This window comes from Tachypleus tridentatus, chromosome 1, assembly GCF_004210375.1.
Source record: "Tachypleus tridentatus isolate NWPU-2018 chromosome 1, ASM421037v1, whole genome shotgun sequence".
Taxonomy (NCBI): domain Eukaryota; kingdom Metazoa; phylum Arthropoda; class Merostomata; order Xiphosura; family Limulidae; genus Tachypleus; species Tachypleus tridentatus.
The window spans coordinates 60,908,604-60,926,108 of NC_134825.1; the positions used below are offsets into that span (position 1 = coordinate 60,908,604).

General features: G+C 30.2%; 1 protein-coding gene across 3 annotated transcripts in view; it reads left to right on the forward strand.

Moving 5' to 3' along the window:
• LOC143249777 (DISP complex protein LRCH3-like) overlaps positions 1-17,505 on the forward strand; it is an 86,305-nt gene that overhangs the window by 34,660 nt on the left and 34,140 nt on the right. For 2 of the 3 annotated variants that reach the window (XM_076500181.1, XM_076500191.1), the window contains exons 2-9: positions 5,909-6,053; positions 7,343-7,469; positions 8,607-8,712; positions 12,168-12,304; positions 12,798-12,922; positions 13,868-13,985; positions 14,275-14,511; positions 15,689-15,813. In XM_076500181.1, coding sequence (XP_076356296.1) covers positions 5,909-6,053; positions 7,343-7,469; positions 8,607-8,712; positions 12,168-12,304; positions 12,798-12,922; positions 13,868-13,985; positions 14,275-14,511; positions 15,689-15,813 — 1,120 coding nt within the window. The remainder of the gene's footprint in view (positions 1-5,908; positions 6,054-7,342; positions 7,470-8,606; positions 8,713-12,167; positions 12,305-12,797; positions 12,923-13,867; positions 13,986-14,274; positions 14,512-15,688; positions 15,814-17,505) is intronic. The other variant, XM_076500201.1, reaches the window with a different exon arrangement.

Below are 17,505 nucleotides of genomic sequence, written 5' to 3' on the forward strand. Positions count from 1 at the left end.
CCATGTTTGTTAGTAAGTACACTGCCATTTATATGTAAAATGGAATTATTAGCAAACATGGATTAAAAGCAAAAACATGTCAAAAACTGTTACATAGAAATGTAATTAGGAATAAATGCTCAAAACACATTAAAATCTATTTAAAAACTTGGGATATGTTATACAAAGAAGTAATTTCTGAATTGGAGTTTCTTACTACATACATGTATAAATGTTGACAGTGATATTTACAGGGTTTACTTTACAGCATTACAGTTTTTAAGCTTACTCTTCTGTGGTATATTTTAAAGGTTATAAGTTACAGGCACTTTTGAAATACATCACGGAAGAGTAAACTTAAAAACTGTAATGCTTTAAAGTAAACCCTGATTTTACCTTTTCAACATTCATACATGTATGTAGTGTGAAACTCCAATTTTTAAATTACTTTATATAATATATCCTAAGTTTTTAAGTACATTTTAATTAATAAGCATAGGTTCCTCATTTTTAGCACCTTATTGCCAATTTTACTACATGTAAAATAAGATTATATAGTTTTATATTGAGGTTTTAAAAATCTTGTATCTCTTGTTATGTATTATAATTTATCCTAGATGAGTCTCCAGTTTATTATGTTTATGTTAACATATTATTTCAAATAGCCAAACATTTTAATGTTAATTGAATATTGATATTTATCAAATTTATTTATGTGACTAAAATGATTCAAAATGTTGTATATAATTTATCTTAGACAAGTCTCTGATTTATTATAATACATACATCATGTGTTATGAGTTCAAATAACTTGAAATTTTGATTGTAATTTAGAAATTAATTAACTGTTAATATATATCAAAATTATGAGATTTGCCAACAAGATTGATGCACATAATTTTCTTTCTGGATACAAATATATTTAATATACAAATAATAATACAATTTTTAATAATGGTTATCACAAATAGTTATTAATAATATTAGTTTATATGCAAACATTTTACCTACTTGCAAACAATACCTAGTCTTCTATGTGGTCTGAAGAAGTGGGCTGAAACAGACTGCCTAGTTGCATTTGTCCCTGTTCTGACTGTGGATGAGTCTGTCATACTTCTCCAGAATATCATCCATGTTGTCTTTGTTCATCAAATTTTGGCAACTTAGGTTGGCTGGGCTGGACACCATTATCATTCTTGAGTCCTTCCTCTTCCTGTTGGATGGTCTCAGTAATTTCGGTTTTTGCTCTTATTCTCTCTCTATTTCCAGTTTTTCCTTTCTCTCTCTCCTTTTCTTCTTCTTCTCCATTTATGCTCTTTTCTCTCTAGTTCTTTTTGCTAACAAACTTTCATAAATTACTATCTTATAGCCCAAGATGTTCATCTCTCTCTATCCATTTATTGAAATGAGCCAACATTGTTTTATAGCATGATTTTAATCTCTACATTATTTTTGACACCACTATAGTTGTGGTTATATTGGTTTTTATCCACTGTCATTCACATCTTTTTATACTGTCATTTACCACTTTATAATCTTGATTAGCTTGCCAGTGTCAGATATTTTGAAAATGCCATAAGATTCTTTACAGTAGGTATCAGTGAGCTGTTGGTAATTAAGTTTCAACAGTAAATGGACAGCATACAATCCACTTGTTTTAATATATATATTTAAAACAAGTCATGTATATACACAAATTTGTTACACTATTGCATTAAGAGTTTTAAATAATTATCTTTTTCATAAAAGTCAGCAAAAATGGGTTCAGTTATTTTAGAACTTCCTTCTTAAAAGACAAATTATTCACTTCTATCTCTGTTATAACAATACAAGCTGTGAAACTCACTTTAAATATTCCCTGTTTTGATTAAACTGACAAACATACAGTCTAATTTCACATTTACTACCTTAATTTGCTCCTTGTATATGCACATATTTAATAGAAAATGTAGAATAATTTTACCTCTAGTAACAGTTGACACACAAGGATAAAAAATTAAAATCTTCAAGTAAGATGACAACAACATTACAAACACCTGGTGTACAACAATTAAACTATATATGCAATGAATAACTCGTACAGAGTTTTGTAGCAAAACTTGTCATATCTGTTGCTTTTAATGTAATTATCTTTTAACAAATTAAGTTAAAAACAAAGTAATTATTAACTATTAAGTCACAAAATATACTTAAATGTTAACTATGACTGAACATTCTTTTATATCCAACACTGTAAATGCAAAGTAGGCTTATTCTTTATGATTACTACACTTCATATTTCATGTGTTTTAGCATGTTGTGCAGTGAAGTATTTAAACTTAGTTGTATACTTGTTTTGTGGTATCATTAGATTAATATATGCAACCTTGAATTATCATTCTGTGTCTATTGAACTAAAATTGATCATGCTGAACTTTCAGTTCTGTATAGCAACATTGTTTGAATGTTTTTTCTTACATTGCAAGTTTTTTATAACCTGCTGAATCTCATTGGCTTATGAAAGCCCTTCATTGATTTACCAACTTTTCATTTCACTTTATATCTGAAATATATGAAGAACTATCAGTATATACCAAAAATCACACTTCTATATTATTCATTTGCCACACTAAATAATATTTTACAAATTTTTTTTTACAGAATTTTGCAATAATTGTCTAAACTTACATAATTTAATTTTATTAAATATCTTAAATCACATCAGGACCTGAATTGTAACTTATATTTTATTGTTTACATAACATTCTTCAAAAAAAGTTACAAATACATAGTTACTAATTCTATAAGCAGAAACAGTTGTATAATTCCCACCCTTCCTCTAGTTTGCATCTAACTTTGAGGTTGAAACCATTTTATCATTGTATCAAATAGTTTCTTTAGGTTTACTTACTGATAATATGTTTTTTTTTTTCATAATTCTAACTTTTACTACAAGGAAAAATATTCTTTTAAACATGTACAATGTTTCAATCACTGTATTCTTGAGAATGATTGCATGTGTGATCAAAATGTTGTACTCATTTAAAAATGTATTCTTTCTTACTGTTGAAGCCATAGCTTGTAAAAAAAAATAAAAAGAAAAGAAAATATTACTAAATATGTTTTAATATTTCAAGCACAGCATGACCAAGTGGTCAGGCCACTCGACTCGCAATCTGAACGTCATGAGTTCAAATCTACAACCCACAAAGCATGCTTGCCGTTTCAGCTGTAGGGGCATTATAATGTGATTGTTAATCCCACTATTTGTTTGTAAAAGAGTAGCCCAAGAGTTGGTGGTGGGTGGCGATGACTAGCTGCCTTTACTCTAGTTTTTCACTGCCAAATGAGGGAAGGCTAGCACAGATAGCCTTTATGAAGCTTTGCATAAAATTCAAAATAAACCAAAAAATCTAAACTTAGTATTTCCTTTTTCCATTTTCATTTTAAAATTTACAGTGTAGACTTGGCACCATTACATATAGGATAATATGAAGCTTTCTGTGCTGCACATTAATTAATGTAACAAGCATATTGAATCATTAAAGCTGTTCTTAGAGTAATACATACATATCTATGCTAGTTGACTGATTTTAGTGTTGAACTAACTTTGACACATACTGGTTTGCCTAAAAGATAATTCTCTATCAAGACAGTTATTAACCAATAAATTCCACAAGTTATAAAGAAATTATTTTATGAACCAGCTGTGATGATGCAAGTTCTTAGTATCTGTAACTTTATATATTTCTAATTATATTACATAATGTATTTAAGCCACAAGCTTCTGATTGTTAAAACATACCTGTAAGTTTCATAATCTTTCAGGTGGGCTTCCCATGTATAAAATTATAGTTATGTGAAAAATTAATATATTTTAGTGTAATTCTACTGTATTGGTATCACTGTATTATCTAAATTAGTGAAACTATTTTTTGAAAACATTGTTTTCCTTTTCTTGATGTTTTTTTCAGTTTGTTTCAAATTCATTGTAATTATAAACTGTGAGAGTTTTTACATATATTTCAGTTCAGATTATCTCATTGAAAGATTTTTTTGAATTATTTCTGCATCATATAAAAATAATAATATTACTTCTGAAAAAAATCAGATGTTCAAGCTGTTGGTTTACATATATGACTTTTTGAATACCAAATAAAACATTTAGGAACATTGTGGATGCTCATATGTGTTAAGTTTTAGACCCATTGATGTTAAAAAAAACTATGTAAAGTAAATAGTTTAAAATACATGCTACAACACATACACTACTGGCCAAAATCTTAAGGCCAATGAACATAAAGAAAAAAATATGCATTTTGCATTGTTAGACTCAACCACTCATTTGAGTAGAGCTACGAAAGATGAAAATAAGAAAAGGGGGGGGGAAACAACTTTTTAGCATTTAATAGGGAAAATGTGAACACAATGAAATTAGCCAAAACACTAGCTGGCCAAAAGTTTAAGACCATACCAAAAAGAAGTCCTAAACAGGGTAGGAAATGCTCAACAAGATGTCTCAGTAGTGAGTTGCACGGCCGTCATTGCAAATAACTTCAAACATTCACTTTGGCGTGGTCGATATAAGCGTTTGCAGAAGGCTGGCTGGAATGTTATTCCAAGTGGTAAAGATGGCTTCATGAAAATCATGCACTATTTAGAATTGATGTCTATTTCTACAGACTTCTCTTGCCATCCACCCCCAAACATTTTCAATGGGGTGCAGTTCAGGCTAACACTCTGGATAGTCCAAAAAAATCATGTTATTTGCCATGCAAAAGTCCTTTTTCCTGCAGGCATTGTGAATTGCAGCATTGTACTGCTGAAAGATCCAGTAATTTCCACACAAGCGAGGGCCTTCAGTCAATAAGGATGCTTTTTCCAACATGCTAGTGTAGCCAGCTGCTGTTTGATGCTCCTGTATAACCTGAAGCTCCATTGTTTCATGGAAGGAAAAAGCACCCCAGATCATGATGGAACCTTTTCCACTGTGTCGTGCAGAAAATGTCTCTGGTGGGATATCCTTATCGTGCCAGTAATGTTGGAAGCCATCTGGACCATCCAGGTTAAATTTTTCTTCATCAGAGAACAAAACATTCGTCCATGTTTCTACGTCCCATGTTTGGTGCTTCTCAGCAAAGTTTAACTAAGCTGTTTCATGGTGTGGAAGGAGGCGTGGTCTTTGAAGACGTTTATGGTTTTTAAAGCCTTTCTCTCGTAGATGCTGTGTTATTGTTCTTGAGCTGCATTCTGCATTTGTAAGGGCCTTAATCTGGTTCGATGATCAGCTGGTGTCTTGCTGGACAACCCATCGAATCCTCCTGCTTAATACTGGCAAAATTTTCTTGGGCTGACCACTTGAAATTCTCATTCCATATTTCTCATGGTCTTTTACAAAATTTGCAACAGCAGTTTTACCAATCTCACTAGCGATGACACGATGAGAAAGACCTTGCTTTTGCAGCTTGACAACTCTGCTACGTTCAAAATTTGTCAACGTTTCAGCTTTTGCCATGTTTTTACCCAATGTAACACAGGAGATGTCAGTGGGAGATGTTGACAACACTAATGCTTGAACACAAATGACTAAATTTTGTTACATGTTTACCAATTAATGCTTTGTTTCAGTATGGTCTTAAACTTTTGACCAGCTAGTATTTAGGCTAATTTCATAGTGTTCACATTTTCCCTATTAAATGCTAAAAAAGTTTTTTATTTTTATTTTCTCTTTTCTTATTTTCAATTTTGGAAACTCTACTCAAATAAGTGGTTGAGTTTAACAATGCAAAATGCATAATTTTTCTTTATGTTCATTTTGGCCAGCAGTGTATATAAGGAAAAACTCCTTTTGAATACACACAGTAAGAACTAGTGTTCTCAAAATGAATTTTCACAGTTTATCTATTTAAAATATGCAGAACAATTAGAAATAAAATGTTTTTTCTCCTAGATTTATCAAAGAATAGGTTTGGAGAACTCCCATCTGAAGTATGTGAATTCTTTCTATTAGAAAGGTTGGACTGTTATCATAATGTGATTCGATCTCTTCCTGACTCAGTGATCACCTTGCATTCATTAACATATTTAAATCTCAGGTTTGTATCCTACTATAATGGAACTTTTGCTTGAATGATACTGGAAAAACTTTTTAAATAAGAGATGTGCAACCCCCAACTTCAGGAAGTTTTTATCCTTTGTGCATGTAGATTTGCAATATGGGTCACAATTTTCTCGTTTCATCTCCATTTTCTGTTAGAGATAGCTTTATTCTTCTCCATTCTCAGGGTGCAGATATGATGTCTTGAATACATCACATGCAGATCTAATGTGCTGATGCCATCTGTATAAATATAATAGTACTGTCTGTTGTATGTTTATGCAAATACTTTGCAGGATATGAATGGATCCTCACCAAAATTGGTATGAAGGTTCATTATGTTCATGGGGAAATACACACAAGTTTTCAGTTTTGCATTTTGCTGTTGTTATAAGTGTTTTTGCAGGTTTGTTTTTTTTTACCACCACTGTTAATGAATCTCCACCAAATTTGGCATGAAGGTTTGTTGGGTCCATGAGGATATACATGCAAATTTATCATTTCATGTTTTGTGTTTTGTTGGTTTTATGGGTGTTTTTTTTTCAATTATTTAAAATGCAAATGACTTTTGATGTCCTAAGATAGCCTTTCATTAATAATGAATTTACATAACTTCTACCTTGGGTATAGGTATCCCAGCTAATGCTTCTAATTGAATTCAGAATTAAACAAACATGACTATCTCTTTCACTGTTGTTTCTATTTAAATTGATTGCATTTATAATAAAACTTATACTTTCACTTATTGTTGAAAATAAATTTAGATCAACATTTTTTTTACTAATTTGAGAAGGAAGTCAAACAAATTTCACCTGCTTATTATAAAACTGGCTACACTTGAAAATCAACTAATTAACTTTATTTAGTGTAAGGTCTTGTTTCAATCAATTAGTTTGTTGTCATTATATAAAAATAAAAACTTCTAATTCTTATACATATGATATGGACAATAGTTAAATAATTATTGCAAACATTTTGTTACATATTTTTTAATGTTATAGATATTTTATTATATTTGTTTGTAGTACTGTTTTAAAAGTTACTCCTTTTAACGAATGAACAAGTAATCCTGTCATTTTAGAAAAGTAAAAAAATATCAAAACATATGCTTTTTGTTTTTAATAATAATAAATTTAGTTAAATAGTTTAGTCACTCATAATGAGAGGGAAGTTAAAACATTCTAAGTATCTAATTAGCTGTTTAAATGTAAGACTATCTTTGAGAAACAGCACTTTTTGTATTAGCTCTGGTTACTGTGTGTTAGTAACGTAAATTTATTAATTTAGTCGCAATCATCTTTCAACCATTCCGCCAGCTCTTTGCCAGCTTCCGTTAGAGGTTTTAGATGTCAGCAATAACAAATTGGTATCTCTTCCCGAAGAGATAGGTCACATGCAGTGTTTAATGGATTTGGTAAGTTTTATGCCTTTCTTTAATATAATTGAGCTGTAAAATAATTTATTTTTCTGTTTAATTTATCTAATTAGATGTGTTTTTAGTCTCCCAGTTTCTGGTGATGTCCATCTTCTTTTCTTTTGTTTTTTTTAAACTAATGACAGAAAGTGTTATAGAAGTGTTTTATTACTTTAAGGCAGTGGTTCCCAACCAGGGGTGCAAGATAGCGTTCCAGGGGGTGTGAGGTAACATTTGTTTTGGCCACCTTCACCTTTATTCTTAAATAAATAATTACTGTGAGGGGTGCGAGAACATATTAAATTTTTTAAGGGGTGCTGGGCATAAAAAAGGTTGGGAACCACTGCTTTAAGGCATTAAAATGAAAGAAGTTTGTGGATTTTTTCATAACATTACTGTAATAATATTATATTAATAATTAAACTAAGGAATATTTGGAATAGTTAGTATTAATTCCATGATGATGTGTTATAACCTCAATATAGATGTATTTGGTAACTCACTAAAAAATAAAAAAAACAGCAGCTTAGGGTTAATTCATACTTCTTGGTATAGTAAATGAAATCATGCATACAGTATCTCAAAAAAACCAAGGGGGGGTTTAACGATAACCTTTCAACAATAGCATTTCATGAATTGCTTAAATACAATCCTTAAAACAATACATTGTCTACTGTTTACTGTCTGTTTTGATCTGCAAGTTCCAGGTCTTATTCTCATAATGAATTTGGTTGATTCTGATGAGCAGTAACAGTCATTCACTCCTTGGTGTCCATCAGTTATCTGTTGAAATGTTTTTCGAGCAACATTTGTGGATATTCAGAGGAAGAAGAGAATATTGTTTTTATTGTTGGTATATACATGAAGTGACAACAGGATGTATGCAATCACTTACTCTTCCTCTTGACAGGATGTTAGTGCCTTAAGAAACTCTTCTGCTTATCACAGAAAATAATCTATCATTTTAATATTATAAGCTATGTTCATTTTATTTTGCTGTTGTGAGTTTAAGTGATTTTTGACATTTAAAATTTTGTTTAATGTATTGCCAATTGCCTACTGATAAATAAGTTTTTAGTTTTTTTGAAATTATTTTATAGTTGTGTAAATCATCACATGTATGTATCTGGTACTTAGGATGTGAGCTGCAATGAAATAACTATCCTTCCACCTCAAATAGGAGACCTACAGTCACTAAAGTCATTTAACATAAGAAGAAACCTTCTAGTTGAACTGCCACCTGGTGAGATATTTTGAATGAATATTTTCATTTTTTATAGTCATTTTTATTATGTAGTGCAATTTAATCAGTTGAAGTTTGCTCTTTTAAAATTGTATCTTGTGATAAAACATTCCTCAAATCCAGACCTATGTATCATAGTAGATGCCAAGATACACAAATATAGGTCAAAAATTTACTTTGCATTTGAGTTGAAGTAATTATGAAAAATAATAATAATACAAATGAAAATTTAATTCAATCAGAGGTTATATAATTTAAGATAATTGGTTTTGCATTAACAGCTTTTAATAATGTTTTGAGTCATAATTCTTGGAATGATATATAGTCCTCCACATGTGAGAAAACATTGTTTAGGTCTTAGTATATATAAGCACCTTTGAAAAATAACCTCATTTTACAAGTAGTTCAAATTACAATATCTAGTCTTTTTATAAAATATACTTGCAAAGCAGTTTATGACATACAAAATATGAAGCTACAGTGTTTCATTGCTGTTGTTTCTGTATTCTAGAAATAAATGAATTGTTTTGGTTATGCATCAATGTGATTTATTTCAATCAGATAACCTTTGCCTTGAAAGTCCTATTTTACTTGGTATTGAATGTGTGTAAGATGTGAGTTGTAGTAATAATTATACATGATTTTGTATAGTCTAGTCTCTCTGGTGTTTGGGTATATTTATGTGTATACCCGGGAGGATCAGGTACACTCGACCTCTTCCTCCTTCCATAACTTTGTTGGAGTGGCCAGATTAATATATATTTCGATTTAAATACAGAATGGCTGGAGTGATGTTATAAATTTGGTCTGGTCATTTTCAGGGCAATGTCCATTTATATTGTTCTTGATTTTTTTATTATTATTATTATTACTATTATTATTATTTAAGTCTAAAGTGTAGGTGGCCTGTTTTATTTTATCTATATTCTACTACTACTACTATTATTATTTTAAATGATTTTGTCTTAATGATTTAATGTATAGAATTAATGGGGAAAGGTGTTTAGGTTGCTCTTAATTATATATGCAATACCTGTCTATTTTGCATAGCAACTCATTTTTTTGCCAATTTTTATCAAAATATTTTATTGTACTCTGTAGAAGTCTATCTGGTATTGTTTGTGTGTTTTAGTAATTATGCATGAACTTTGATGAAGTGGTTTTAGGTACTCTGTATGCTGATGTAATTAGTGTATTCTGTAATGTTTGAATTTGATTTACACTTACATTGATCCATGCAGGGGCTGCATAGTCTATTACAGGTCTAATGTATGACTTGTATATTTTAATGATGTTTTCTGGTGTTGTTCCATTGTGTTTACCAGTTATACTCCTAGCATGGTTTATTCTTTGCCAAATATTAGTTTTTATGTTATTTACATGTTTCATCCATATAAGCTTCGAATCATATGTTAATCCTAAAAATTTTGCAGATGTAGCAGTCTGGAGGCGTTCCCCATTCATATAGATTTGGGGTTGAACTTTTTGATATTTCGTAGATTTTGAAAATATTACTAGTTGCGTCTTCACTGTGTTTATTTTGATTCTATATTTTTCACAATGTTCACAAAATCTATTTAGTTGTGGTTATAATTTAGAAGCTGCTATTTCTGGTGTAGGGGCACTTTTCCAAATTGCTACATCATCAGCAAACTGAGATGCGTATCACTGATTTGGGTATTTTAGTGGCATATTACTTACATACATGATGAAGAGAATAGGGCTAACCGCCCCTCCTTGAGGGACTCCAGCTTGTGGAGTGAAGAACTCCGAGAAAGTTCCCTCTACGTTTACTCTACATTTTCTATTTTCCAAAATGTTTGATAACCAGCAAATAATTCCTTGCGGTAGTCCCATTTCATACATAAGGAACCGAAGACCATTGTGCCATACAGTGTTGAATGCTTTCTCGAGGAAGCAGGCAACAGTGCATTCTTTATTGTTAAAGCTGTTTATTATTGTTTCAGTTAACCTAATTAAGTGATCTGTTGTTTGCCTATATTTTCTAAATCCGTTTTGTTCTTCTGGTAATTTTGCATTATTCTCCAAAAATGTGGAGAGTCTATTACTTATTATTCTTTCAAGAATTTTGCCTACACAGCTGGTCAGGCTAATCAGTCAATAACTGTTTGGTTTATTGGCTGGTTTTTTTCTTTGTGGAACATTAAGATATTTGCTTGCTTCCAAGAAACTGGGATGTATCCAGAATGTAGAGATAGATTAAATATTGCTTATAGGTGGTCAAATAATTTTGGAGTACCTTTTTTGAGAAGTATTGCTTGTATTCCATCATTTCCTGGTGCTTTGTTTTTTGTATTTTTGATTGCTAGTTCAAGTTCATTTAGTTTGATTCTTTTGGTGAGTAGTTGGGTATTGTGGTCATTTGTTTTGTTAGTGTTGCTGGTTTTAATGTTGACTGGAAAGTGTGGTTTATATAATTCTATGTTGTCTGTTACGTGGTTGTTTATTTTATTGTAGTAGTAGCTGTTCATGTCGGTATCATTGTGTGTTTTAAATGTGTTTTGTAATTGATATTTGAAGGCTTCTGCTTTTTCTTTGTTGGTATGTGCTAAGGTGTTGTTATATTACAGTGTTGGGTATTTTCTTTTAGTGGGTTTATTTGTGAATTTTTTCAAGTGTAACCAGAACTTGCTAGGGTCGATTTGTTTGTTTAGTTGAGAGCAGAAGTTGTCCCATTTTTCTTGTTTAATTGTTTAATTTCTGCTCTAATTTTATTTCTAATGTTGTTAATTTGTTGGGCTTGGTTAGTATTTGGGAGGGTTATTTTGTATACTTATATTCTAGTTTGTGATTTAAAAGTCATGCTATACTTTGGAAGCACAGTATCTATAGGATAAACATGTTCTTTTAGAATTGTCATGACTGTTCTTTTGTTACATCTGGAGTAATACTATGTTTACATGGATTTTTTTAATCAGATGACTTATTTTTAGAAGGTCATGTTATGACTATGTTTGCACCATAACCTAGGATATGTGAATTATTGATAGCTCATAATTTTCATCTTTAAGGTTTTATATAACGTATGTAGGGGGGATATGAAGCCATGTTTTATATAATGTACTTGATGGGAGTACAAAATCACTTCATTTAGAGAGCTTTACCTAGAAAACATTGTCATCACCTGGTTCTGTGTGTTATTCCTACTTAATTTTTGTCATTATTTTTAAAGTGAAAAATATGGCTGTTTCAAAGTTCTAATAACTGTTATTTAATTGTGGAAATGTACAGTAATGAAATGCATTGCTTTTTCTCAGTATCTTACTTACCAAAACATTATCATACCATACTTTGATGAATTTTATTATGTTTATTGAAAAACAAATTATTGGGTTGCAGTGAGTCATGGTAATTATTATATGTGTATTTTCTGTGAATACGAACGATGTTCTGTGTTTTAAAATGCATGTCATCATTCCTCTTCCATTTTATAGAATTTTGTGAACTTCATCTAGTCAAATTAGATATTTCTGGAAACAGGATATCTTCAATACCCATTTCACTTCGTCAGATGAAAACACTACAGGAACTTGTATTAGAGCATAATCCCTTAACTTCACCACCATCATTTGTAAGTAGTGTAAACTTCCATATATATTGAATGATTTTATAAACACTTTCTAAAGGTCAACATTTAGATAAAACTTGGATGAATAGAAGATTTTGGTAGAAATTTGATACATGAATTTTGGTCATTAAAACTTAATAGGTGAGATTCATAATTTTGTGTGATTTAAATCATTGTTTTTTTATGGGTTTTTTTTAGTTTTTCTCCTTTTGAAGGAGTGTATTATTAAGCTACATTAACTATAAGGTTTTTATTTAATATTTATAATTTACATAGCTAATTTTGATATAAAAAGAAACAAAGAGAAAATGTTTTGATAGAAGGCACTAGTTACACTTAAATATTTTTTTATCTTGATTTATTGGAATAATTTTTACTTTATGTTAGTGGTTTTTATTGAAGTTGAAAAAAGCTGAAATTATGATACTAAAAAAAAATCTGTTTATCACATTTATTCCCACAGTTATCTGATATTATTCTTGGACTTTTATTACAGCTGTGTTCAAGAGGAAAAATACACATATTTAAGTTCCTAGAAATGTTATTCATCCGAGAAGATAAAAAACAAGGACTATTATTAGATTCTGAATTCAATCACCCTTGTCGGAAGCCCACACTTTTGTAAGTAACCTGAAACATAATATGGAAATAAGGCATTGTAAACTGTACAACCAAAATATTGGTAAAACACTCATTAATAAATGAAAATATCATTATTTGGCACTGGAACTATATGTCAGTAATGAGTTGATAACCTTTGCTTTAATGACAACCTGAACTCTGTTACTATCTTACCCTTAACTCCTATGTAGTAAAATGGACCACCACTTTTCCTACAAAGTAGTTCTAAATATTATGTACTTAGTGTCATACAGCATTTAAAATATCTCAAAGTAGTTTGAGTAGTTCTAGAATGGGGCTTTAAGCTGGGCAAAACAGATTCTGGATTTTAGTTGTCTCGAATCACTTTTCATGATAGTGTACATCAGCCATGATGTATGCTATTATGCTGAAAACCTGAAATATGTTATTAAAATAAGTTTTCAAATCTCTTTGAAAACAGTGAAACAGGTGTATAGATAGTTGTTTTTCTTTTTTGTAATTTTTGTAAACTGATAAAATTTGTCCAAACAAGGACACCCATGTTCAAAATATACTCTGCTTTTTTCCTTTCTGCCATATCAGGCCAGTACAGTTTACTCACTGGAGACACTGATATCTACAATGAACACCAAAGGGAAATATGCTTATCATTTTAAAAAATATTCTAGTACTTGTATATTTTTACTCTGTAGAGTCTAATAGTAAGTTGTATTGCTTATAAAAATCTCGTTCAAGGATAGAAAAATGCTTTGATACACTCAGTTGTTGTTTTTTTTCAAAATATTCTTTCCAAAATATGAATGCATCTTGTATGTTGTAAATATAGTTTATGATAAAAACTAATTTTCCATTTTTGGTGCATGTATTTTAAATTACTATGTTTGAGCTCTTATTAAACTTAGGGACTTATTGTTATTTTGGTCAGTGGGTATTATTTTGATATTAGACTTACTATATAAACAGAAACGACTTTCGCTATCAGAATGGCTTAACAGACAGTAGGCTGAAGAGATATACAGTTGATTCAGGATACAACACCTCAGATGGAGGGGACAGGAGGTGGTCTCAAGAATTGCAAGATGTAAGTACTAATTATAATTTTAAATCTATAATAAAACATTTTTGCCTGAACAAATATTGTGAATTAATTGCCATTTTTAGCTTTTTAAAGTTCTAGTGTATAAATTTTCTTTACTATAAGATAGAATCACACCAATTAAAATCAACTTGAAAACTACAATTTAACAGAGATGTGTCTTATCAAGTTTTTTCACCAGAATTATCAATAGTATAATATTCAATATCAAGTAAATTTGATTTATGGGTATAAGTTATGCATATCTTACATTTTTAAACTTATTTATGCCTAGTTGAATAGTGATGCAGAAGAGGCACGTAAGCTAGCTCTACGAGCTGCTGAATTCACCAAAGAACAAAGACAAGAAAGAGAGCGAGACTTGCAGCAACGCTTTTCGAAAAATGAAGATTCACTTTCTGGTAATGGAAGTTCAAGTTTTTCCTCTACACTGTCTGGGTTTAGTAGTCTAAGCACTCCAAGTACATTGAGTCCAGGCTCTGAATTCAACTTTGAAGAAGAAATAAACATGGTACGTAACTGGGTTCACCGTATTTTGTAAATTTTGGATGATTTTTTACCACAAAATTATACAATGGGTTATGTATGCTCTGTCTACAGACTTAATTTTAAGCCACCTAGGGTCAAAGAATCTTTGTAGATGTGTGGTAATTTTTTTATAATTATAGTTCATGTGTTTTGAAACATTAAGTTAAATATTACGTTTTCTATATTATTTTATCTTTATCTGAAAATATTTTTTTCAACAGTGTTAACCACTAAACACTGGAAAAGCATAATAAGTATGCATCAGAAGTTACTGACTCTTTGTTGTACATAAAATATATAATTATTTTGTAGTAAACTTGTATTCTTTAGATATATATGAATATGAAGGCTTAAATGTCAAATAATCAATTCAAAAGTTATAATTAGATTTTTTTTTTTTTTAAGAATTAGGCTAAAGTCTGTATATCATTAAAAGAATAATGTGTTTACATATATGGGAAGCTTTTGAAACTTTATTAAACAATACAAAAATTAAATTAGGAGTAGGGAAGTGGACAGTATCATCATATACGTTACGAAGAGATGGTTTTTTTGGGAATAGATCTGCTATCCCTTGGTTACCCATCTCATACTGCAGTTTTAATATGTTGAGGATTTGTATTTTGATTTATTTAAAGACTCTTAGACTACCAGTATCATTATGATGTTGAGTAGGGAACTGGATAAGTCTCTTGGTTTGTCATTTAATTCAAAGTGCCTTTTGTACTAGAGGTGTTAGGTGAGTATCACATGGAATATGTTTAACCATGTAGTCATTACGATGCCTTACATGCCATCATATTTATTCATAACTCTGCATAACTATACTCATACACGAGTAGTTTGTGCAGTTTACTTAATTGTAGGAGGAAATGATCTGGATTGGTTTTATATTTTATAAACTTCATGCATTTATATGCAAAAATGAGTTTTTTGTCCTCAAGTAGTTACATATGAAATTAAAATTTTGAAATCGTGAGCATGTTACATTCAAATGTATTTATCCATGGCACCACTTATAAATTAGTCTTATATTTGAAAATATTTCTTTGAATACACTTACAGTAAACAAGAAATTTGTTTTCCAATGTCTTTTTTAACTCTGACAATTTAGTTTAGTATTAGTAAAATAGTTTTAACTTTTTTAATATATACTGCAGGCTCTTCAGGAGAAATATTTGAAATCAAATCAGGAAGAAGAAATAAACAGAGAAGAAAGCAAGGAGGTGGCACAGAAGTTGTTAGATCTACAGAGAGAAGATTTTAGAGCAACACATGATTTAAGGTAAGAATTAGGAATATTTTCAAATTCACACTTAACTAAAATTATGAAAAATATTTGGTGTCAGTATTAAATTTTTCTTTGTATGCTGTCTATTGTAACCTATCTTGATGTCTAATTATGTTGATGTCTTTCATTTAGGATTGATATACTGAGACACAGATTTATTAAGAAATAAAAACTTGATGGTTAGAAGGAGTGAGACAAAACATTAAGATTTAAAACCTCAGTATTATATCTTCTACAAATCAACTGAAGAACTTGCCAAAGTCTTAATTATTTTTCTGTTGAGTCAGTTAATGGTTCTCAGAATGATATCTTACATGTGGTTTAACTTAAAATTTGTACTGAAAACCAACCCACCCTTTCCAAATAATGATTGACTTTGAATGCCCTTGCATTCTGACAGTTTTTGACCCTTTACCCACATGTATGTGTTCTTGCTTAGACTTGGTATTCTTTAGATTCTCATTCTACTACACAGAAGTGTTTAAGTTGTAGTTTTCTCATGTTCTTAGTATCATACAGTTCCAGTCTTAACTTAGAGCTAGTTAAAAGTGAACTTCTAAATTGAGGCTCTTCTATACATGTAAATAGGTAATAAACTGTAAGTTACACATATATTTTGAGCCACAAATGAAGTGATAACTGCAGAATACAATAATGAAGAGAAATTTATATATAAAATCAAAATTACAACCTTACAATGTGATCCATTGCAAAATGTTGTTAAGACTGATGCTTTCAAGTAAACAGGAAGATAAATAGTTTTTTTGTTTATTATTTCAGTCATTTATTCAAGAAATAGTTTAACTATGTGATTTGATACAATTGTTAGAAATCAAGATGGGTTCTTCTTGGTAGTTAGTTAAACAGCTTCTGTCATCAGAGTATCTACAGTATTTTAAAACTCCCTCTTGAGAAAGAAGACAAACTGAGCAAATCATGCTGAACAAGCTATGTGAAGGTTTCCATTTATTGTTCATGTTTTAAGTGATTAAAAATACTGAAGATATGTTGAATCAAATTCATTGAAACTGAGTGCAGGAGAAAATGAGGTTTGGATGCGATACTTATTAGCAAGTCAAACAAATATGTTTGGATTTTTGACATTTTTTTTATGGTCCTCCAGATCTCTCTATTCCTTAGTAGCATGTTCATTCAAACTTTATTGTACTTTAGAATCAATGTTGTCCACATTTTTAAGTACTGTGGGAGTAATTGTGTTTTTCTTTTTAAATAGAATTATGATATAATCAGTTTTTTTTCTTGGGTTGTCTTTCATAGTCCTGTGTGCATGACATCAGTCCATTGGACTGACACCATATCTGTGAAAATATGAATTTACTATATTCATTTTCAAGAAATTTTGCAAGCTTTTAGTAAACATTACAACTGTGTTATACAAATAGAATCAGAATTTTTAATAAAGTATTTTTACCAACGATTTTTCTCTGAATTAACAAAGTCTTTACTGAGTTATTTGTCTTAACTAGTCTGAGTACAAAGTAATTCTCCTGTTAAGATTAAATTTTTTTTCCATCTTGCAGTTTTTGCACTTCATTTTCATAACTTCTATAACCTCCTAAATGAATATAACAAGAAAATATAGATGTTTAGTCTAAGTAGCTTACATCTCATAACACATTATATTTACATATGTATTTATTATTTTATTATATTAACCTACCGGTC